Raw genomic sequence first — 22,131 nt, forward strand, 5'->3', positions numbered from 1 at the left:
GGAAATCCCCAGCGCCGCGTTCCGCCCCCCCTCCTGCCCCCCGCCCCTCATGAGCTGGAGGCGGCTGCGCGGGGCCATCGCCCGGGCGGCGGGTGAGCGGCGGGAGGCAGCGGCTGTGTGTGGGGAAACGGGCGGGCAGAGGGCGAGGAGAGCGAGGGGAGGGGATCGGCATCCCGAGGGAGCTGTGTGTGAGGGGTGCGGGGCCTCCTCGGGTTGGTGAGGGGGCTCAGAGCCCAGCCGTACCCTGCCTGTCCCCCAGGGAGCCCTGCAGGCTTGGGGAGGAGATTCTGTGTTCAGTTTTGGGCACTTCGGTACAGAAAGGACGTGGAGGTGCTGGAGCAGGTCCAGAGAAAGGCAGCAAGGCTGGGGAATATGGCCTGTGAGGAGAGAGTGGAGGAACTGGGGCTGTTTGGTCTGGGGAAGAGGAGGCTGAGGAGAGGCCTTACTGCTCTCTTCAGATACCTCTGTCTGGGCATTAGAGGTTGAGTCACCATCCCTGGATGTGTTTAAAAGCAGCCTGGCTGTGATGCTTGGGGACGTGGTTTAGCAGAGAGCTGCTAGAGTTAGGGTAATATGGTTAGGTTGTGGTTGGGTTTGATGGTCTGTAAGATCTTTTCCAACCTGAGTAATTCTATGATTCCAAATTAGCATTTTTGGTGATCGTTTGCAGGTAAAGCATGGCTCGGTGTGCCTGCCAGCTGCATGGGGCTGCTCAGCTCCTATCAATGCTTCTCTGAAGGAGGAAGGAATTGCCAGCTGTGGGTCAGAGAAATCCCCATACAGAATTAATGAAGGCAGGAGATAGCACACTGAATCTGCTTTTAATTATCGTACCTGTGTTGGATCCTCATTACCTCGTTGACAGGCTGAGGGAGCTGGGCTTGTTCACCCTGCAGAAAAGAAGGCTGTGGGGTGACCTCATTGCAGCCTTTCAGAGCCTACAAACAGAAGGGGAGTCAACTCTTTGAAAGGGTTGATAACAGCAGGAGAAGGGGAAATGGTTTTAAGTTGAGGGGGGGAAATTTACGTTGGATGTCAGGGGGAAATTCTTTACAGATAGAGTGAAGAGCTGGAACCAGAGAGACTGTGGATGCCCTGTCCTTGGAGGTATTCAAGGCCAGGTTGGATGGGGCCCTGGGCAGCCTGGGCTGGTATGAAATGTGGAGGTTGGTGGTCCTGCTTGCAAGCAGGGGGTTGGAGCTTCATGATCCTTGAGGTCTCTTCCAACCCTGGCCATTCTGTGGTCACGCACTGGAATGGACTGCCCAGGAAGGTGGTGCAGTCGCTGACCCTGGAAGTGTTCAAGGAATATTTAGATGCTGTGCTGAGGGACAGGGTTTAGTGAGCACTATTGGCAATAGGGGGACGGTTAGACTGGATGATCTTGGAGATCTTTTCCAACCTTGGTGATTCTGTGGTTCTATGGTTCTACGACTTGTTTCACGTGGCTGGTGAGACAGCCCACTTGCTGGGCTGGTGCTCAGGTGTGGTTCCATGCAAGCAGAGAGCTGCCCTTCTCTTCTCATGTGTCACAAGTGGAACCACTCGAGAGGGCAAAGAAAAAGTTTGGAGGAAGGGTAAAAGCAAGTCATGCCTTTCAGTAAAACAACCCACAGTGCATTCAGGCAGCCTCTCCTTTTAGCCCTGTTCTGCATAGTTCCTGTGGCTCCTGGTTAATGATTGTGTGTCCAGCAGCTGTTAAGAATCAGTCCTAAAAGTTAGAAAGGAGGAGTTGGGAGTTCATGGAGAACGTGCTAAAAATAGGGAATGGGATTTTATTCCTAATCCAGGAGTCCTTAGCTGGGGCTCCCAGCAAACTGTCCTTTAAGCTGCTTTTCTCCTTTGTAGTGGGGCTTTACCTTCTCTTCAAAGCTGTTCTGCTAATCAGCATTAATTATGTTTAACTCTTTGTGATGTCTGGCCTTTGTCCTGCTGGTTGGCTTGCCACCTGCCAGGTAAAATTCACCTTGCCTGTACCAAGCAGGACCAGAGGGAGATTTGCTCCCTGCCTTTGGGATGGTTTCTTGTTTGCACCCTGTATCATTTTGCAGCCCAGCAGCATCTCTGTAGCCTTCATCTTGCAGCTGCAAAACCACGCTGCTGTGGGTTTGGGTGGTGGTTAGGCTGGGTTCAAAACCACTTTAGGAGAGATCCTTTGTGTTTGGGAATCAGCTGCTCTGAAAGTGCCAAAATCTGAGCAAAGGGCTGAAAAAATAAAACCAGTGCTGAGCTGGTTTTGTTCCACAGTGATGTGGATTTCCAGTTCGTAGCTGGATGCTCTGTTTGCTGCACACAGAGGGCTCAGCCTCTTCAACTGGCAGTGAAAATGGATGTGGTGTTTTCCTGTAAATTGTCTTGTTTTGCTGTAGAGGTTTCTAGCAAAGAAGATGGAGGCAGGAGTAAACATCTGCCAGTCCTTAAGTTTACTTTCAGCCTTTTTAAAGAGGTGAGACCTGTGATTGCAACACCTGTCTCACTTCTGCGTATTGCTGTGGGGGGAAAAAAAAAAGTAAAGGGAGGGGTTGCAGAATGTGGAGAAGTGTCACACAGATCAGACACAAAGGAATCCAGGTCCTCAGGGCACAGCTCCCTGCTCAGCCATCCTTGAGTGGTTCACCTGCAGCCTTCCTCCCTCACAGCCAAGTGCCAGCAGCCTTCATTGCAAACCAGGACCTCAGCAAGTGGCTGGCACCCCTGGCTTTCAGTTCAATAACAACGCAGGTGCAAGATTCTTAACATCCAGATGTCCAGAAAAGGAAAACTGGGTGTTGGAGAGGTTTGGTATTTGCCCTGGTTGGGCAGAACATTTGGCATCTGATGGAGGGATGTGTTTCGAGGTCAAGAGCCTCCAATACCAGACTTTAAGGAAACTTAGTCCTGTCCACTGAGGATTTTGGAGGCTGTAGGTTTAAAGGAGGCTTGTAGAAACACAGAAGCTGGAGTTACAGGTTGAGGTTGACCAGCCTAGGCATTCTCTGGGGATGTGGAGCCAGGTCACTGCTTGCCCTGTGCCTCTGCCTGGATGTAGAGCCATTGACAGCAGCCCTTTAACTGTGACCATCCAACCAATTCTTTATCTGCCTAACAGCCTGCCCTTCAAATCCATCTTTCTCCAATGTAGAGCTAAGAATGTGGTATGGGACCATGTCAGAGTCCTTGCACAAGTACAGGTAGACGTTATCAGTTGCTCTGCCTTTGTCCACCGATGCCATTGCTCCATCATAAAAGGCCACTGCGTTGGTCAGACACCTTGAGTGCAGTTTTTTGTCCTGATACTGTAATACTTTAGCCACAGTGGGGCAGTTCCTATTGCTGGGCTGGTGAGAGGCAGAGAGCTTGGATGATGTGCTGTGTTCCACTGCAGAGGGGCTGGAAATGTGCTGGTTGGAGGTTTGGGCAAGGAAAGGAATGTGTTGTCATTACAGACAGTTGTGTTAATCACTGAGCTGAGATGGAGCAGTGGCTGGGAGCAGCAGCCATGCCAACTTCAGTCCAAAAGAACATTTTCTGCAGAAGGTGAAATCCCAAAGGCAGTGTGTCCCACCGCCGTGCCAGCAAGTGCTGGCATCCACCAGCTTGTTAAAGGTGATTGACTGTGACTTCACCTGCCAGGAGAGCAGGGAGCAGAGCAGAAAGTACAAGAGGAGATTAAAGATCAGCGAGCAATTTCCATTGGCTGCCTTAAAATTGCAGCGTGGTAATTAGGCAGCTCACAAATAGCTCAGCTCTCTGCCTGCCTGCTCAGATTGAAACCTGTCACCACTGTGAGGAACTGAACTTGGCTGCGAGGGAGCAAAAGCAAAAGGTAGGGGTGCACTGGAAGCCAGCACTCAGGTTGTTATTCCTTCCCAATTTCCCTGGGCTTGGATGAAATAATCACAATGATTTGAGCAGCTTTACATTCCTGTCTGCCTGAGAGAGGGTAGAAGATTCCAGGGGAAGGAGAGGGGAGCAGCATCCTGGTTGGGATGTTTCTCTTCTGTTGGTCAGGGTTCACTGATGTTCTCCTGCTGTTTTGTGGGTGGGAGGAACAAGGGGAGACAGAGATGCTTCAGAAAAGTCAGCAAGAGCAGCTTTGCTTCCCTGCTCCAGGCATTGAGTTTGGTGGGGTGGTGCAGGGGGGGGGTTGTTTTCTGTATTGAGCAGTTAGGGAAAACCTGGGCTGTTTAGAAGTTACCAGAGGCTCAGGGAAGAACAGCACAGGTCTGTACCCAAGAGGACTTCCTAAAGATTTGTTCATCATTTTTACTTTCTTTGTGGGATGACGGAGCCTCGTTCAGCAGCACGGTAATGCAGGTATGGTGGGACTAACCCTGCAGCAACAAAACAGTTCCTTGACAGCTGGTGATTGAACTTAGGTGTTCTTATGGCCATGTATGCATTGGATGTCTGGGTAGTCTTTGGGTATCTGCCTTTTGTTCAGGCTTGGATTGCAGGGAACTTGTGCTTTGCTGGTTTTAGTGCTGCTTGGTGGGTGTGTGAGAGATAACAGAGCTGTGCAGCAGGGATCTGGGGATAAGGAGGGACCTGGCTGGGGTCAGGTAGGCAGCAGAGCCACATAAGCCAGCCACACCATCCCTGGCAGCAGCTTTGTAAGAGGTTGCGTGTGGCTTAAGGCTCTTTGAAAAGTGATTTGTAAGGTCAGGATGACATTGCTATGATCTAATTTGAAATGGAAGGGCATTATGCTGTCTGTGTGCTGAATGCTCCTTGGGCCAGGCTAAAGAGATGCCTTTTGGGGGCTTCGCTGCTTGTGGAAGGGAGAGGGTTTTAAGTAGGAAAAATAGTTGGGTTTGTCCTGCTTTTAGCATCGCCTCTGCCTTGGAGGCTGCCCAGTTGCTGCTGGTGGATGACAGTCCCCAGAGAAAACCCTGCACTGTACTACAGAAACTTCCTCCTAATTCACATATTAGTAATTAACCATTAGTAATTAACCACTCCCTCCCCAGGGAGGCAGGTGCATGAAAACACCCACTCTTTTCCTTCTGGCTGAAGAAACAATAGAGAGGTCCGTGTAACCCAAGGCTGCCTTGTTTCTTTGCTGGGAGCCAAACCCTTCTTGCTTGTTGCCACACCTCGAGCTGCACTTTGTGCTGCAGAGTGCAGCTGTGGCCTGCTGTGTCCCCAGGCACTGCTGCAGGGTTTTGAGGTTTATTTCCCTTCTGTTACGCGTGCAGACCAGGATGAGAGGCAAAGCAGAGTGATGCTGTCCTGCTGCATTGCTGGTGGCCCCATCATCAGCTTTCCAAACGCAGCCCCTCAGAGCCAGGCCGGTGCCTTTTCTCCTCAGTGCAGAGGTGACAACTTCCTCCATTTGTGGCAGGTTTGCTGATGCAATTTTCTTTGGATTTCCTGCGTTCCTCAGTGTTTTCCATCAGCTCTCATCTTCTGATTTCTCATAATGTAACATTTTTCACCAGAAACTTGTATCAAATAAGGGACAGGTACTCGTGGTCCTGAGATGCCACTGGGAGCCTGTACCCATGTTTTCTACATATTTCTAACCAGCCATGTGTTTGTTTGTCTGTGTAGCCATGCAGGGACCGAGACCAGTGGTTCTGAGTGGCCCATCAGGTGCAGGGAAGAGCACTTTGATAAAGAAATTGTTTAAAGATTATGAGAACATCTTCGGCTTCAGTGTCTCTCGTGAGTATCTGATGGACGGGCAGTGAAGGAGTTTGAGGCTACAAGCCCAGAGCCCAGTTCTCTACCTCTAATTGCGTCCCATATAACAGGCTTCTGTTCTTTGCCTGCATCTGTCTGTGGGCTTTTGGTGCCTCTAAATGATGCAGGGGACCTTTATTCGACCTAACACCGTTCCCTGTAACATGAAAATAGCCCTGGCTTGCTGACATGACCCACTCACACCTGGCTGCAGGCAGTGCTGGCAAATACTCAGGAGAACATCTCCCTTAGTCATGGGAGATGTGGCTTGCAGTGTTGGAATGTTACGTCCCCTGACACACAACAGGTGGGTGAGTGCAGCTTCTCTGTCCCTGGGAGCCTGTGGGAAAGGGGCATTGGCTTAGGACAAAACCAGCACAGGTTGGGGGATTTGTATGATCACCATCCATTTACATGAGCAGAATTGTTTTAAATCCCCTTCCTCTCCTACTGAATTCTGCAGGATGTGCTGCTCTCCTTGGTCTTTTGAGAGGGGCTGTAGGGCCTTAATGCAGCACTGTGGTTGCAGTGTTGCTATGTGCTGTTGAAGCCACAGGAGAGGGCAGCTTGTTGGGAGACAGATGTTTCCTTTTCCCTTAGTGACGCTTTAAAGATTACCCTCAGAGTTTGGGCTGCACACGTAGCTCATTCACCCCATTGCTTTACTGTAACTCTTGCCAGTCCTAAATAAAATAACTGGCATTGCCTTCCACACTGACCAGATTTCTTTTGGTTTGCAGAGCATCTTCTTAAAATAATGCAAACTTGAATGACTTCCAACAGGTTTCAAAAGCAGTCTGACTTATTCACCTGCTTCGTGCAGCACTTTGCCCTTGTTCCTTAAAGCTGGCTATTTTAAGTGTGTCTGTAGGTGCTGCTTAATCTTTTCCAACGAAGATAACTTTGCAAAGTAGGACACTGCTAATTCCTCTGCACCGAGACAGGGATCTGAATGCCACATCCAGGATTACACAGGAGGTCTGTAGCAGAATGGGAAGCTAAACCCAGTGTGTAAGGACTCAGACTGCCTGCTGTGCACCTAACAATCACAATTGCTTCCAGATTATCTAGAATTCTTCAATTAATGGCCAGTTGTGGACATGGCTGTGGTTTACACTGATTCCAGAAGCTTTGGTCATCGCAGTGTGATTGAGTTAATTTCTATGTGTGGTGCTCTTTTGTCTTTTATACTGCTACTTCCTTGTTCCTGCACTTTCCAAGGCTGTTTTTTGCTTGCAGATACAACGAGGCAGCCAAGACCCGGAGAAGTAAATGGCAAAGGTGAGTGTGTTGTAACTGGGCATGTCTCACGTGTTTTCAGAGCAGTAATGAGTCTGGTAAGTTCTTATGGGAAATGCAGGTAAGTGATGGTCCTACATTTGTGTTTATAGGGTGCATTTCTGTAGGCAGAAGGAGAGAGTGGTCAGTAATGATCTATCTGAAGATGTATAACCTTCATAACCAAAATACCTTTTGGTTTTGACCTCAGTGACCGTGAGACTGTAGTGACTGCCATTCTGCAGCACAGTCTGTACACTGGAAAGAAGAAGTGAAGAGGAATGGATTTGACAGAACAGAACTATGACTGAATTAAGCAGCGAAATGCTAACTGAGGCAGAGCATATGCTCCCTGTCTTTCTAGACTTTCTTTCTTTGAAAGTCTTGATCCCTGTGTCAGTGTGGGGCTCTCAGTTTAAGCACTGCAGTCTGTATGTGAGCACTGAGTGGCTTGATCTCGTAGAATCATAGAAGCTTGGGTTGCAAAGGACCACAAAGCTCATCTGATTTTTAACCCCCTGCTGTGTGCAGGTCGCCAACCAGCAGCCCAGGCTGCCCAGAGCCACATCCAGCCTGGCCTTGAATGCCTGCAGGGATGGGGCATCCACAGCCTCCTTGGGCAACCTGTGCCAGTGCCTCACCACCCTCTGGGGGAAAAACTTCCTCCTCATATCCAACCTAAACCCCCCCGTCTCACTTTAAAACCATTCCCCCTCGTCCTGTCACCATCCACCCCCATGAACAGCTGTTCCCCCTCCTGTTTATATGCTCCTTTCCAAAGTGTCAAGCATCTCTGGTTAGCTCATCCAAGGCACAGTGTTTTGGGAAATGCACCTACTTAATGAGTCTTTATCTAAGTTAATAGCTTGTGTGCAGCTGACAAGATGCTTTTCCTGGTTTGTTGCCATATTTCAGAAAGAAGCAAATGAGTTTTGCGCTTAATTTCCAAAGGCAGCCTTCTTTCTGAAATGAGAGGGAGATGTTTCAATAAAAGAGAGAGAATAATTTCTGTTCTTTTTATATTTAATCTTCCCTTTTATGTCTCTCTCTGTCTTTCCCCGTTCTACTCTGTAATCATAAATGCTTTCAAATCACTGGCCTTGGCAGTCCTCCTGTAACACGTTCCAGGATTGCAGGGGAGTTTCTCACTGTGCAAGCAGGAGGGTGGGGAGGAGGGAGCGAGCATGAAGAAGAGTGCACAGCAGCATGCCTGGCCTCACAGTGCTCCAGAAGCATTGGAGCAGATGTCTGGTCAGTTGGGGTAGAGAGGGAGTGCTGTATGTGTTGATTAGAAGGTAGATATCTACTGTCTGCCAAGGTTGTCTGAAGATTTTCAGACAGATTTTCAGGTGTGTTTGCCCTGAGCACCCATGCATGTCTTTGGCCATCAAGTTTACCTTCCAAGCTGCTAATTTCTGTGAGTTTTTCCCATTTTCAGATTACCACTTTGTGACCAGAGAAGAAATGAAGAAAGAAATCGATGCTGGTGAATTCATTGAGCACGCAGAGTTCTCAGGAAATATGTATGGGACGAGGTATGCATTCAGACCATCACCACTGAGCACAGGTGGTGCTGGAGGAGAAAGTGATTCACCTGGGGAAGCTTCCTGTCCATACATCCCACATTACCTGTTAGTTTGAATGTGGTAAAACCAGGGGCAGAAGGGATGGCATCTCCACTGGCTGTTATTCTCACTCAGAAGGTGGTGAGGCACTGGCACAGGTTGCCCAAGGAGGCTGTGGATGCCCCATCCCTGCAGGCATTCCAGGCCAGGCTGGATGTGGCTCTGGGCAGCCTGGGCTGCTGGTTGGCGACCTGCACACAGCAGGGGGTTGGAGCTGGATGAGCACTGTGCTCCTTTTCAACCCAGGCCATTCTATGATTGTGAAGCAAGTATGAGTGCTTCTTTCCTGAGGCAGCTGATTATACATAGATATGTTTTGTGCCACCCTTGACTGTGGTTAAAGAATTAGGTGGATTTTAAAATAGCATTGCTCTGGGCATCAGAGCTGAAGATCAATAAAACATTAAGCGGCAATGTTAATTAGAAGTCAAATATCTTATGTAATTATTGCTAGGAAATTGTGGCAATGCAGCAAAGGACCTGCTAAGGAGGAGAGTTAAATATGTCTGAGAGATTTGGTTGGTTGAATGAACATGGAACACTTTTCAGGAAGGTCTGTGTTTCCTTAAGGGCTCAATGTGCTTCTTTGGGGATTTTTTGGAGACAGCAGAGAGAGCTTCTGAATCTTGTTTCCTTATGGGATGCATCAACCTGGGGCCCTGAAAAAGAATGTGCAGCTCTGAAGGAATGGTTGCTGACTTTGCATTCCATTAATGTGGCTCATTCATTATCAGTGTGGTTTGGGTTTTAGTAACCACCTTGACGTGTTGGAAGGCCACAGTGAGGTCTCACCTAAGCCTTCCCTTCTTCAGGCCAGACAACACCAGCTCTCAGCCTTCCTTCAAAGGAGAGAGAGCTGTTTGAATGCACTATGCACTGACATCACTGCTTTCCCACAGCTTGGGCAGTCTTTCAGGGATGTGGCCATGGCCCCCTGAAGCTTCTAGAGGAGGATGGTCTCTGCTTTGGCCTCGGTGCTTTCAGCATTGCTCATCTGGCAAGAGAATCCCAACCTGACAACTCATCTTCCAGTTTACCTCAGATGCCCAGCGCCAAGGAGAAGCCAAGTTCAGACTCCTTAATCCCAGGGTTTATGGTGTGTAGGACAGGCTTCCTTCCTCCGTGTGCGCCCTGCGTAATCCATGCTGCTTGGTGCGGAGGAGGTGGCAGTTCTCAGATGTCTGCTGTGGTTTGAAGAGGTGGCAGTGCCCTTCCATCAGGGCTGGTGCTGGGAGGGCTCCTTTCTGCAGCTGATTCCCACAGAATTCAAACAGGCGTGAGTGAAAAAGACTAACATGAGTTAGAAGTTACCAGGAGGACATGGGGTACCTGAATGCCCTCGGAAAAACAAGGTTGTGTTGTTGTGAGCCCAGAGTCTGTCAGTTTGGCTGACCCTGAGTGGAGCAGAGAAGAATGAGGGGTGTGTGTTCCTTCAGTTTCTTCTGCGTATGCACACAAAACGTGCAGTGTGGGAGGCTGAACTTAACCCAGATCAGAAATTAACCCAAAGCATTAAATACCCCTTGGCAAACAAAATATATATCAAAACTATCCAAGTCTATATTTTCCATATAAGTGCCTATTTCTCATGAGATATGTGCTAATTGGAGAGTCTCTCATGCTTATCAGGGGAGTTGAAGCTTTTGCCAATCTTTTGTGCTCCCTAAATCTTACCAGCTAATGATATTTAATATCTAAATTAATTTTCTTTCAGAGTCCTGAAAGAGTTGAAGGATTGTATTTGATAAGCCCACAGAAACCAGGACTTCTTGGAAGCTGCCTTAAATTACAGGTTGTGGTCAGGATGGAAGCATGGGGTTCTCTGCCGTGTGCTGAGAGCTGTTGTTGGCTCTCAGTGGCTTACTTGTAGCAGGAATTGCTGGACACCCATTGACAGCAGGTGAAGCCTATGGCAAGAAAAAGAGCTCTTCTGGGGAGACATTGTGGATTTGCTGTGGATGCTCAGGTCTGGGCTTTTGCTGCTGCCCCCTTGGGCAAGGTAGCAAATCTTTGTATTCATACAGGTCACAGTGCAGGTCTCACAGGATCACTGCAGCTTTCCCCTTCCTGCTGGGGTTTAAGTGACCTGTGCTGTGGGACCCTCGTGGCCCCCTGTGCCTCTGTGACAGCAGCATCTCTGTAGACAGCAGTCCTTGCCACCAAGCAGGTCAGCTGTGCAGATGGGCTGCCTGTCAGCTTGCTCTTCCCTTCTGTCTGGTGTGAGCAGCTCTGCTCATAGGTGTGCTGGGCTGCTCCCTTGCTCTTCTCTGGGGTTTTTCAGAGCTCAGAGATTACCTGAAATCGTTGCCACTTTCCCCGTTTTGGCTCTTTGTATCCTTCTGAGGGGCACCTTCTGCTGATGCTGCCTCCATCCTTTCTATTAGTGGTTGCAGGAGGTCGTACTGAGGTTGTGGCATCCATGGGCTGAGGGCTCTTCGTCTGTGCTACCACAGTTTGCTCTGCTTGTGCCCTGCAGACACCTGTGCTGTAACCCCGAGCATCTGCTGCCTGACACCCGTGGGTGCTTTGTGCTGGTGAAGGCTTTGTCTTCTCCAGCCCAGGGCACTGCTAACCGGGGAGCAGCACTGGAGAGAGCTGGGGAAGGAGTGCTGGCAGTAAGGAATCCTCCTTGGCCAGAGCTTTGCTTCATTCCTAGGGCACAGGATGGGACAGAAATGCTTGTTGGTGGTGGTTTGTGTTCAGCACATCTCTGTGGAAAGCTCTTTCTATCACAGGGCAGATTTTGCAGGTGCAGGTTCACGAGGAGAGATCCAAAGAGGTGCTGTAATTACAGGCAAGGAATTGAGCACGTTTAGGGCTGGCTGTAGGGCAACGTTTTCTCTTCATTTCTGCTGCCACTCCTTATTCAGCTCCCTCCAAATTTCTGCAGTGGCCACCTCTGAGCTCCTAGCTGTGCATTGCTTTTGTGCCACTGAGCCCTGTCTTGGAGGAGATCCTGCCTGCTGCCCTGTACAAATCCTGCCCAAGGAGTGCCCTGATGGGGCAGGAATTAATCCAGGCACCTCTTGTGTACTGGCAGAGGGATGGAGTTGCTGCTTTTCAAAGGATAACTGTAAGTATTCTGGAAAAAGCTGGAGGCAGTTGTATACAGCCTGCTTTGTAGGAAGGTACAGTCACCTTTGAGCACATAACAGAATCATTACAGAATTTTCTTGATTGTGCATCTTGTGCAGCAGTCCAAAGCATCCATTAAGCATCCTTCAGGAGAGTGCATGGGTACAGAAATCAGGGAAGGAAAATTCTCTGTTCTGTTCTTTGGTGAGACTGCTCCTGTATTTGTCTAAGGGAGGAGCTTAATGGCCCATGCTTGGGCCACGAGCACAGATCATAGAATGGCCTGTGTTGAAAAGGACCAAAAAGCTCATCCAGTTCCAACCCCTGCTGTGTGCAGGTCGCCAACCAGCAGTCCAGGCTGCCCAGAGCCACATCCAGCCTGGCCTTGAATGCCTGCAGGGATGGGGCATCCACAGCCTCCTTGGGCAACCTGTGCCAGTGCCTCACCACCCTCTGTGTGGAAAAACTTCCTCCTCATATCCAACCTAAACCTCCCCTGTAATGGTTTCAAACCACTGCCCCTTGTCCTGTCACCATCCTCTCCTCGTGGAATAGTCGCATTATCTATTTCCACACCCTCTATCAGGACTTTGCCCTCTGCACTACCCCCAGGATCCCAAAGGACACACAAGGGAAGAGAAACTGCTTAGCAAGAGCAAAGCAGACGTTCTTCCCTCCTGCAGCAGTTTGGGGACATGGGAGCCCTAGGAGACCTACTGCTGGGGAGTCCCAAACCTCCCTGCTGTGCTGGAGGCTCTGACTGCTCCCTGGTTTATCTGTCCCTAGTAAAGGTGCAGTGCAGGCTGTTCAGGCCAAGAACCAGATCTGCATCCTGGACATTGACATCCAAGGCGTAAAGAACATCAAGAAGACAGACCTGAACCCCATCTACATCTCCGTGCAGCCTCCGTCCATAGACGTCCTGGTGAGCGGCCGCCTTCCTTTGCCGTTAAGCGGTTAGAGGTAATCGGCGTCTTGCTCTGAAGCCATGAGGGTTCCCCCCCTTGCTGTTGAAGGGAGATACGTTCTTAGGGACTGGGGGAGTGGGGAAGAGGTTTCCAAGCACGCTGTTAGCTCTGCCCAGCCTGGGTCCCTGTGATCAACCTGTCCCAGCCCTGTTATTCGTGTCTCTCCTGCACGGTTTCCATGTTGTCAGTGTGGTTGCTTGTGCTGGGTTATAAGCTCCAAACACATTACTTGTGCTTACACTGGGAGGTAAGCAGAGTTTGTGATGAGACTTGCTTCCAGTTATTGAAGTTAGACCTAAGGAGGCTGTCTCTCTGCAGCACTGATAAACCTACACCCCTTCCTTCTTGTGTGGTCCTGAAGAGCAGTGATTGCTCTGTGCCTCTGGGAGAAGTGAATCCCTGTCGTCCCTGTTGTGGTTCAGGGAGGAATGTGGGCATGAATATGCAGGGAAGAAGAAGAGACTGGGAACTGGAGCTGTAGATCAGCCATCCACAGCCCAGGCTGAGCTTGGGCACAGGTTTGCGCTGGAATTGAGGCCCCCAGCCTTCAGCAGAGTGTTATGTCACTCCCACTGTTGCTGACAGCAGAAGATATCTCTGCTTTGGTGATGGGATGGGGCGTTTCCTGCATGCAGCATTTGGGGTACGCATTTCTTTAATGTATTTGTCATTGGGTTTAGGAAAAAAGACTGCGTGACCGACAGACTGAGACAGAAGAAAGTCTACAGAAGCGTTTGACTGCAGCCCGTGTAGATTTGGAACTTAGTAAGTCTGGGAGTCTTTGAGCAGAGTGCCCAGGGAGAGGGGTGCACGGGGAGTGGAGGACCTGTTTTCTGCACAGACATCTGACTCTTCTTCTCAGAGGAACGCTGGCGGGGTTTGGGCATTAGCTGGGTTTGATCTAAGCATCATGCTGCATCATTTCCCATTGCAGTTCCTTGAGGGCGTTTAGCAGAGAAGCGCATAAGCAGTGGCTGAAATGATGATAATAAAATGCTGCAGGAACTCAGGTCGTGCATGAGAGATGACACAGGAAAGGAGAGTGTTCTTCTGTAAGCCCTCTGTCCTTGTCTCCTTCACTAGGTAAAGAGCCTGGCCTCTTTGACTTGGTCATTATTAATGATGATCTAGAAAAAGCCTATTCAGAACTGAAGGAGCAGCTCCTGAAGGTGAGTCCTTGGGGGGCTTTGCTGCCTTCTCCCTGGGTAGGCCTGGCTGAGGAGTCAGACCACAGCCAGCCACAGAAGTGTGCCCGCAGCAGATCCAGGTTGAGCTGCTGAATGATGGTGGGTCTGTGGCCCAGGAGTGGGAAATGGATCCGGCTCAGTCCTGGACTGGTGGCAGAACAGGGGTGCACCTCTGGAGAGCACAGAAGGGGTGTGGTGTTGTGAGGTGCCTCTCAGTCACACCTTGCTGTGTTCCAAGGCCAGTGCTGACATGAGAGCCTCGATGCTATGGTGCTGGGGCTTTTCTATGGGGCTTCTGCTGAGGTGATTTCTTCTGCTCTCCACATCTGTGAAACCAGTGCTTCCCAAAAGTGACGGTGCTCAGTTGTTTTCCTGATCTTCTTGCAGGAAATCCAGAAGGCCCAAGAATCCAGGAAGTCCTGAGCTGAGCCTGCCTGGACGTTTTAACTTTATCGCATCATTCCTGAGCCACATCACAGCATTTCATTCCAAGAGACATTCCCTTTAGGCCCATCCTCCTCCCGTGTTATTCTAGGATATTTCTATTAAAAGGAAGGAAAACAAAACCTGCTCGTGCTCATGTTTCTGTTGGCCAGCTGCTTGGTGTGTGTGCTCTCCCAGGTTTGTACCTCAGGCAGATAATTGGGAAGCAATAGCACAGCACCTGCTGCTGAGGGCAGAGCTGCCAGCCTGGGCAGGAGCTGCAGCTGCTGGGCAATGTGGGCAGATGGGCACTCATCTTTGCTGGCAGTCAGTGTCACAAGCATTGACCTCCCTTTGCTCCCTCTGCTCTCTTCTGTGGATCTGCTACAACTCCTCTGGGCGTTTCTGATCATCTCTGCCTGCCCTCCTCAGGCTCTGTGCTGTTCTGGGTCTGTTGCTTTCACAGAGCAGCATGTCAGCACAGCCTGACTGCTCTAACCACAGTCCTTGTGAACAGATGGATTTGTTTAATAAGCTGAGAGGGGATGGGAATAGTTGCAGGATATGATCTATCCGCAGATATTTCTTTTTTTTTCTAGGAGAGAAGTACTGTGAGTTCTTCCTTCCCTCTGTTAGTTCGGCAGCAGTGTTATAATTCAGACATATTTGTACCATTGGACTTTGGATGCAGGTAGATTTTTGGTTATTCTTATAGCTGCAAATGGGAGAAATTTAGAGACATTGAAGCACCCTTATTGGGTGCTCAAAGCCCAACATGTTTGGTGAGAGGTGGGAACAGGGATGCAGCACAGCTGCTCACAGCCTGGCTGTCCTGGAGCCTCTTGTGGAGCACACAGGCATTTGGGTTTTGATCCTGGAGAGTTGATGAGTCCCTCAGTGTCCTGCAGGTGGTTTCTTCCAGCCATCTCCATAAGGGAACGCAGACTGATGTGCAGTGCCAGGCCTGTTTGCACACCATGTCTTAGCAGGGCAGGCTTACACTTCTAACTCCTTAAGGTTTCATCCTCTTTATATCTCATCCTGGTTTACCCAGCTGCCCTGCTCCAGTCCTGCTCGTGCCAGGTCTCCTTATGTACTGAACTCATGTTGCGGATGGCAGAAGGCAGAACCAGACCTTGAGCAACCTCTGCAGTACAGAGCTTCCTTTTAGGAGGAAGTTTTTCCCCCAGAGGGTGGTGAGGCACTGGCACAGGTTGCCCAAGGAGGCTGTGGATGCCCCATCCCTGCAGGCATTCAAGGCCAGGCTGGATGTGGCTCTGGGCAGCCTGGGCTGCTGGTTGGCGACCTGCACACAGCAGGGGGTTGGAGCTGGATGAGCACTGTGCTCCTTTGCAACCCAGGCCATTCTATGATTCTATAAGCCAGACCTTGGGCAGCCCTTGCAGTACCTCACTAATGTTTAGAAATGTAACAGCTGGCAATTATATTTATTGTTTGCCTCTCCTGGGGTGTATCTGTCACGGATGAGAGCAAGCTCTTCCTTCTGTTGTCAGGAGTTCCGTGCAGCAAGGTTATAAGTTTTGCTTAAGTGACCACAAAAAACTCTTCTTGGGAGCATTTTGGGGTCATACCTAATGCAGAGCATCCTGCTCTCCCCCATCGTGGCGCTGAGCATCTCAGTTGCAATGGGGAAATTTCCCCTCTAGGTGGCAGAGATGACAGCAGCAATAACGCAGGGGCCCACGCTGCGAAGCAGCATAACGCGGAGGTTCGCGGCGTTCGCCCCAGTGCCGAGGTCCCCGTCCATCGCGTGGGACCTGCCCAGCTGCCACCAGATGGACGTGCCCAGCAACGTGCCCAGCCGGCCCGACAGCCCCACGGTGCCCAGAGCTGGGCTGCCAGCCCCGAGCACAGCCTGCGGGAGAGGTAAGCAGCACCCGGTGATGGGAGATGACAAAGGCGATGCTGTGCCGGGGGGGGGAAAAAGTCATTAGGACCCCTTCAGCCGTGGGTCTCTCCTCCTGCTGTGCTCTTCCGCGGTGGTAACGAGGAGGGAAGTCCTCGATAACCTGCCCTGTATTGGATGGCCTGCTTTCCATCGCTGCCTCTGTGTGTGATGGAGTGAAGCAGCGAACGTCTCAGTGCCTGCGCTGATGTGAAGCGATGGGGTGGGCATCGGGATGGTGGTGTGTGAAGGAGGGAGCGGGCGCTGCCGTGGCACGGTGGGCATCTCTGCACACAGAGCTCTGGAGAGGACCTTCTGTTCTTAAAGTACTGTGGGAAAAGCAGGTTCTGAGGGTGTCGTGTGCTCAGCTCGTGTCCCATCCTGGAGGTGTGCGGTGTGCCCGGAGGGTCCTGCCCCAGCAGTTGGAACTGGTGAGGTGTCCCTTCGTGAACTGCTCCTGTGCTGTGATGTGTGGGATGCTGTGGGATGAGGGAGCGATGGTGATGGGGAGAGCAGCCAAGAGGAGCAACCTGGGGAGCACCGGCAGCAGACAAAGCTGTGGCTGGAGGGATGCTGAGGGCAGGGACAGCCCTGTGGCCGGGGGCAGTGGCAGCTTGGAGTCGTAGAATCATCATCAAGGTTGGAAAATGCCACTGAGATCATCTGGTCCTGCAAGGCCGATGGCAGCCATCCCACCTCTTTGTACAGTGACCCTAATTTGCATGCAGGGTTTTGGGCACATATCCACAAACGAGGGGGGAGTGCGTGTGGACCCTGAGGTCACCTCCTGCTAACAGGTTGAGCAGAAGCACCTGTTGTGGCCTTCCCAGCGTGCCACCAAAACCACAGACAGTCAGCCTAGGGGGAGAGGACAGGAGGGGGCAGCCACCCCTGTCTGCTCTGCCCATTGAGGCATCAGACAGCGGTGATCGATCTGCAGAAGTCATTTTCCATGCTCTGAACACAGCAGCTGCCCTCAAGGGAAGGCTGGGATGTTCTCCAGCTGCGTTGCTCTTTCTCAGTAGTTCTTTGCTGGCTCTGCTGTTGCTTGCATTGGAAGCTGTCCCTTACAGAAGAGCAGCTCGGGCACCCGGGGGCTGTTTATAAGGCCAACCCTGTGGAGCAGCAGAATCGTGGAATCATAAAGGTTCAAAAAGATCTCTAAGGTCACCTGGTCTGACCTCACCCCTCAGGGCCACAGCTCCATGGTTCTGAAACACCTCCAGGGACGGTGACCCCACCACCCCCCTGTGCCAATAAGGGGACGTTTACACCCCACTTCCCAACCTTCTCACCTGGGAAGCTTCTTGGTGCTTCATCCCACATCCCTCCTGCAGGAAGATGGTGTGGGACAAAGGTTTATCCCTGCAACTGTGCTGCTGCACTATTTTTTTGGCCATGAACTGATAGCTTTTCCCACTTTCCTGCTCATCCAAGGGCTCTGGTGATAGCAGTTTTAAAGGCCAGTGTCTGGGCGGTGGCTTTAAGATGTGCAATGGCAGGGATCTCCTCCACTCTTTGGACAGGACACCAAGGTGCTGCTCAGCAGTGACCGGGTGGTGACACGCTGCTATGGCAGGGACACACGAGGGCAGGCAGTGCCTCAGAGCCCGCTCTGGGTGTCCCAACCCAAATCAACCGAGGGGAAGCCAAGAAATGCTGGAGCTGTGCTCCAGGAAAGCATCGAGCAGCCCAAATTAACCCAAAGCCCATCCACCAGCCCGTGGCTCTTTCCATCATCACGTCCCCCCTTGAGCCCATGGGCTGCAGTGCTGTCCTTGCCGTGGCTTTTCTTGGCATCGCTGCTTTTGGAGGCAGCGCTGATTTTCAAGCTCGCTTCCGTGTGATTGCAAAAAGGGCCCCTGGGGGCTGAGCGATCCTGGGAAATAATTGGGCATCTGTAGCAGAAAATAAGCAAGGAGAAAAAAAAGAAGTGGAAAACATCATGATTTCTTGCTTTGCCTGTCGTTGTCTGGTTCGTTCTGCGGTTCACTTTGCCTTCAACTTTTGCTGTCGGGGCCAATGGGCGCAGTGCTGGCACGGGGCTCTGGGCTGTGCACTGTGGGATGGGGGGTGGTGGTGGGGCTCGTTGGGTCAGGTTCAAGGTTGGGCTTGATGACCTTGAAGGTTTTTTGCAACCTAAACGATGCTGTGGTTCTAAGACTGATAGTTTCTGTCTGTTTATTTTTTGATATTCCAAATCTGCCATACCAGCCCTGACTTTGTAGCAGGAGGGAGCTGCCTGGATGCACTGGAATGGTTTGGGGGCAATGCAGCTCCCACATAAAGGGTAATGCAGCTCCGAGGGGGATGCGGTCCCTGCCTGTGCTGCTGATGCCTGCCTCTGCTGCCTGAAGGACTGTGAGGGGATTGCTGCATGCAGACTGCTGCCACCTCATCCTGAGGCACCAACCCGGAGCTCCACAGCGAGCAGGTAGGTCCCAGAAAATCCCAACCACCAATTAACCCTCGTTTGGGACAACCAGCCCCATTTGGACTCTATCCAGGGGGCTGTTCATCCAAGCACAGATCTAGCGATGCTCTTGAAGGAGACCCTTTGTCCCCTTTCTGTGCTGGGAGGAAAGTGGGGCTGAGGGCAAGTGATGAATTTGGGTCATCTTATTGAGTGGCTGTGCTGTGTCATTGCTGGGGAATGAGGGACACCAACCCGTGGGGGGGCACACACAGCACCGTGCTCGTAATTCCTTAGAGCCCAGGCATGAAAATGAGCAAAAAGCAGGGAATTCAGTACAGGAGCTGCTTTTTCTGACAATAGCAGCTGTGATTCTGCTTGTCTCGGACGTGGCTCCATCGCCATAAATAGCCCGGAGCCATCTGCAATTCAGATTGTGTGCAGTGGCAACTGGTACAACAGGATGCTGGTGCAGGCAGGGACGTGGTCCCCTCGTGGCTCTGCATTTCTTCCTCCCTGGGCATGAAAGGAGGGAGGAGCAGGATGTTTTCTGGCTTTTTCATTCCCCCGTCCCGGCTGCCATGAGGTCGTGGCGGTAATTTAGGGAGGAAAAATAAAAAAGAAAGGAGGAGGAAAAGATCAAATGCTGGTGCTCACATTGAGCTCAGCACAGCCAGGCTTTGTCCCACAGTGAGGAGACCCCTGAGAGACAGGTCCTGCTCCCAGGTCCAGGTGGAGTGGCCAAGTCCTCAGAGCAGCATTGGGCACACAGCGTTTCTGCTTCTCTCTGCTACAAATTAAGTCTCAGTGATGGAAAGCAAAGCAGTTTCATAGTGGGCATCCTTTCCCCAGCAGAGGTGCATTAGCTGGTTTTATTGCTGATATTAGGAAAAAGTACTTCTCAAAGGGAGTGGTATTGCATTGGAATGGGATGCCAGGGTGGCGATGGGGACGCCGTCCATGTGTTCAGGAACTGTGGAGATGTGGCACCGAGGGCTGTGGTGGGGATGGGTGTGTGGTTGGACTGGATGATCTGAGTGGTCTTTTCCAACCCATATGATTCTGTGAACCCCCCTTGCTTTTAACTTGTTCTGTTGACCACAGCCATAGAGAAGGAATTCCCCTACAGAGAGGTGGGAGCTTGGTTCCCACCTCCCAGCACACCAATAGCTGCCTTCAGGTTTCCCTATCTCTCCTGCAGCCCTCTCCGTCCTGGTTGCCTCCTGCTGTGGTCCTCCCCTTGAATGCAGCATCCCACAAGGATCCCTTCCGACACCAAAGGGGCCATCCTTCTCTTTCATCCATCTCAACCCCATTTTCCAACTACTGCTGCACCCCTGGAGTACTTTTTCTTATTTCCAGGATCCACACCACGGGCATGGAGGGGGGGGGGGGGGGGGGGACAATGGCAGCATTGAGCACCCGGCCGGGCTGTGGCCGCATTGTGCCTGGCAGAGAGATGCCCAGGGATAATCGCCTCCTCCTTGGCTTTGTTGCAGGGCTGCGGGCAGCTGAGCAGCAGGGATTTGCCCCCAGGGCTGCGGTTATGCGGTGAGGATCCGCATCTTTTTTCCTGGCTGTGAAAGGTACGGGTGGCTGTGATACGGCGGGTTGGGAAGGGGGACGTTGGGATGGGGGCAAAAGGATGCTCTGCTCCTCGTCCCTCCCCTTGGAAGGCATGCATTGGTGGGAGCTGTGAAGATTATTTTGGTGTATAAATTGCTCTGTGCCATCCGTTGTGCACATCTGCGGGGTTTGCCTGGGCATGGTCAGTTTGCACCTGGACTTATCCTGAGCTGCTTACGAAGAGAGGGAAGTGATAAAGAATTGAAGAGAACAAGAAATAAATTAATTCCTCAAGGAGAGAAATGGCTCTGGTGGAGAGCTCTGCCTCTCAGAGGTGGGGAGGCAGCAGGAAGGGCAGCTGAGATCCCATTTTTCTCTCCATTTTGAGGTGTTGACATCAGGAGGAGGCCCTGAGGAAGAGCAGTGGGACAGCCCCATGGGGATGGGGACACTGCTGTGCTCTGAGCTCCGTCTGATCCCCATCCTAAATCTCTTCCACATCCCAGAGCCACTGGAGGCGTTTCCCTAAAAGAAGGCGAGGAGATGCCTCAGGATCTGGTTTCCACCTGCATACACTTGGTTGGAACTGGATGATCTTTGAGGTCCCTCCCAGCCCAGGCCGCTCAGTGAACTTCAAGCACAGAGCCTGACTCTTCCTCATGCCCTCTGCAGCTGTGCTGCTCCTCATATACCAAACAGAATCCTGTTATTGGACCCTTGGGTTGTGTTTGTGAGACCCAGCACTGCCAGCTTTCAGGTCTGCAGTCTGCTTGCTTTGCTGCTCCACTTTGACATTGCTCCTTACAGCCCCAGCACGGATGGGAACTGGTGCATGGAGCTCAGCCCAGCAGAAGCTGCAGTTTTGCAGCTGCTGCCTTTCACCCAAGGACAAAAGGTCCATTGAAGGGGCGATGCTCTGTGTGAGGTGCTTTTGTGTTGTGGTTTTATTTTATTTTATTTTATTTTTAAAGGATGTGAGCTCAGTTTGTCATCCCTTATTAACGCCTCTAGGTCCTTAGATGGATCTAGCTTAAAGATGCTACTGCATTTCCATTGCCTTTATTGTCTTCATCCCCATGGAAAAAAATGATCACCTTCCCCCCTGGTTGGTGGGTGACCCACAGCTACATCCCTCCTCTCCCCAACTCGCTGGTATGATTGCAGTGAATGTGGTTGGGGTGGGCACAGTGAACTCGGTTGCAACCAGAGTGTGTCCAGATGGGTTCCCTGAATGCTAAAAGGACCCCCTTAGGTCCTGCTGGTCCCAGATGGAGGGGAGGCATTTCTCCCTTCCAGCCCCAAATGTCCATTTCATCTGTACCAAAGAAGTTGGTATATGAAGTCATATAACTTCACTGAATCCATGCTGTGTAGGAGAAAGCCGTGTTCTGTGCTGGCAGGCGGTGAGCAAAGGGTCCAGACCCCGATTATAGGATCATAGAATCACTCAGGTTGGAAAAGACCTTAAAGATCATCAAGTCCAACTACAACCTAACCATCCTACCCTAATTCTAACAATCCTCCACTAAATCATGTCCCTGAGCAACCAACGGGGAGCACAGTAGAACCCTAATCCGAAAGTGCAACCCTTAACCCTAAATCCAAGTAATAAAAAGGTAACTCTTAAACCTAAATCCAGAAGGCTATCCCTTAAATCTCACTCACCCTTAATTCTGACCCAGAAGGGTTATGATTAGCCATTAACCTTAACTCAAACGTGTAACCCTTAGCCCTAACCCCAAGTGGCAACCCTTAACCTTCACCCCAAAGGGTAACTTTTAACCCAAAGCCCCACAGGCACCTTCTCGTTCTGCCCAAATTCCCTTGCAGTGCCACAGGAGGGCAATCTGTCTTCCACCAAGAGCTTCCTTAGAAAGCATCCCAAGGAAGGAACTCCTGCAAACTACGCGAGCTATTTCTGAGACAATCCTTGGGTGTTCTCCAAGACAGAAATACCAGCAGATGTTTGTCAGTGTCTGTCATAAGGAAACCCCTCCTTCCCCTGGAGCGGAGGTGGAGCCCAGCA

The 22,131-nt window shown here is 51.1% G+C and overlaps 1 protein-coding gene across 1 annotated transcript; it reads left to right on the forward strand.

Annotated features, from left to right (window-relative positions):
- Positions 1-49: 49 nt before the first annotated feature.
- GUK1 (guanylate kinase 1) lies at positions 50-14,220 on the forward strand (the record flags this gene model as incomplete). The annotated part of the gene is made up of 8 exons (XM_079538300.1): positions 50-92; positions 5,533-5,646; positions 6,904-6,945; positions 8,381-8,477; positions 12,429-12,567; positions 13,291-13,375; positions 13,694-13,779; positions 14,185-14,220. 8 exons carry the CDS (start codon positions 50-52, stop codon positions 14,218-14,220), a joined length of 642 nt encoding a protein of 213 aa, XP_079394426.1.
- Positions 14,221-22,131: the final 7,911 nt, after the last annotated feature.

This window comes from Tetrao urogallus, assembly GCF_951394365.1.
Source record: "Tetrao urogallus genome assembly, chromosome: 7".
Classification (NCBI taxonomy): Eukaryota; Metazoa; Chordata; class Aves; order Galliformes; family Phasianidae; genus Tetrao; species Tetrao urogallus.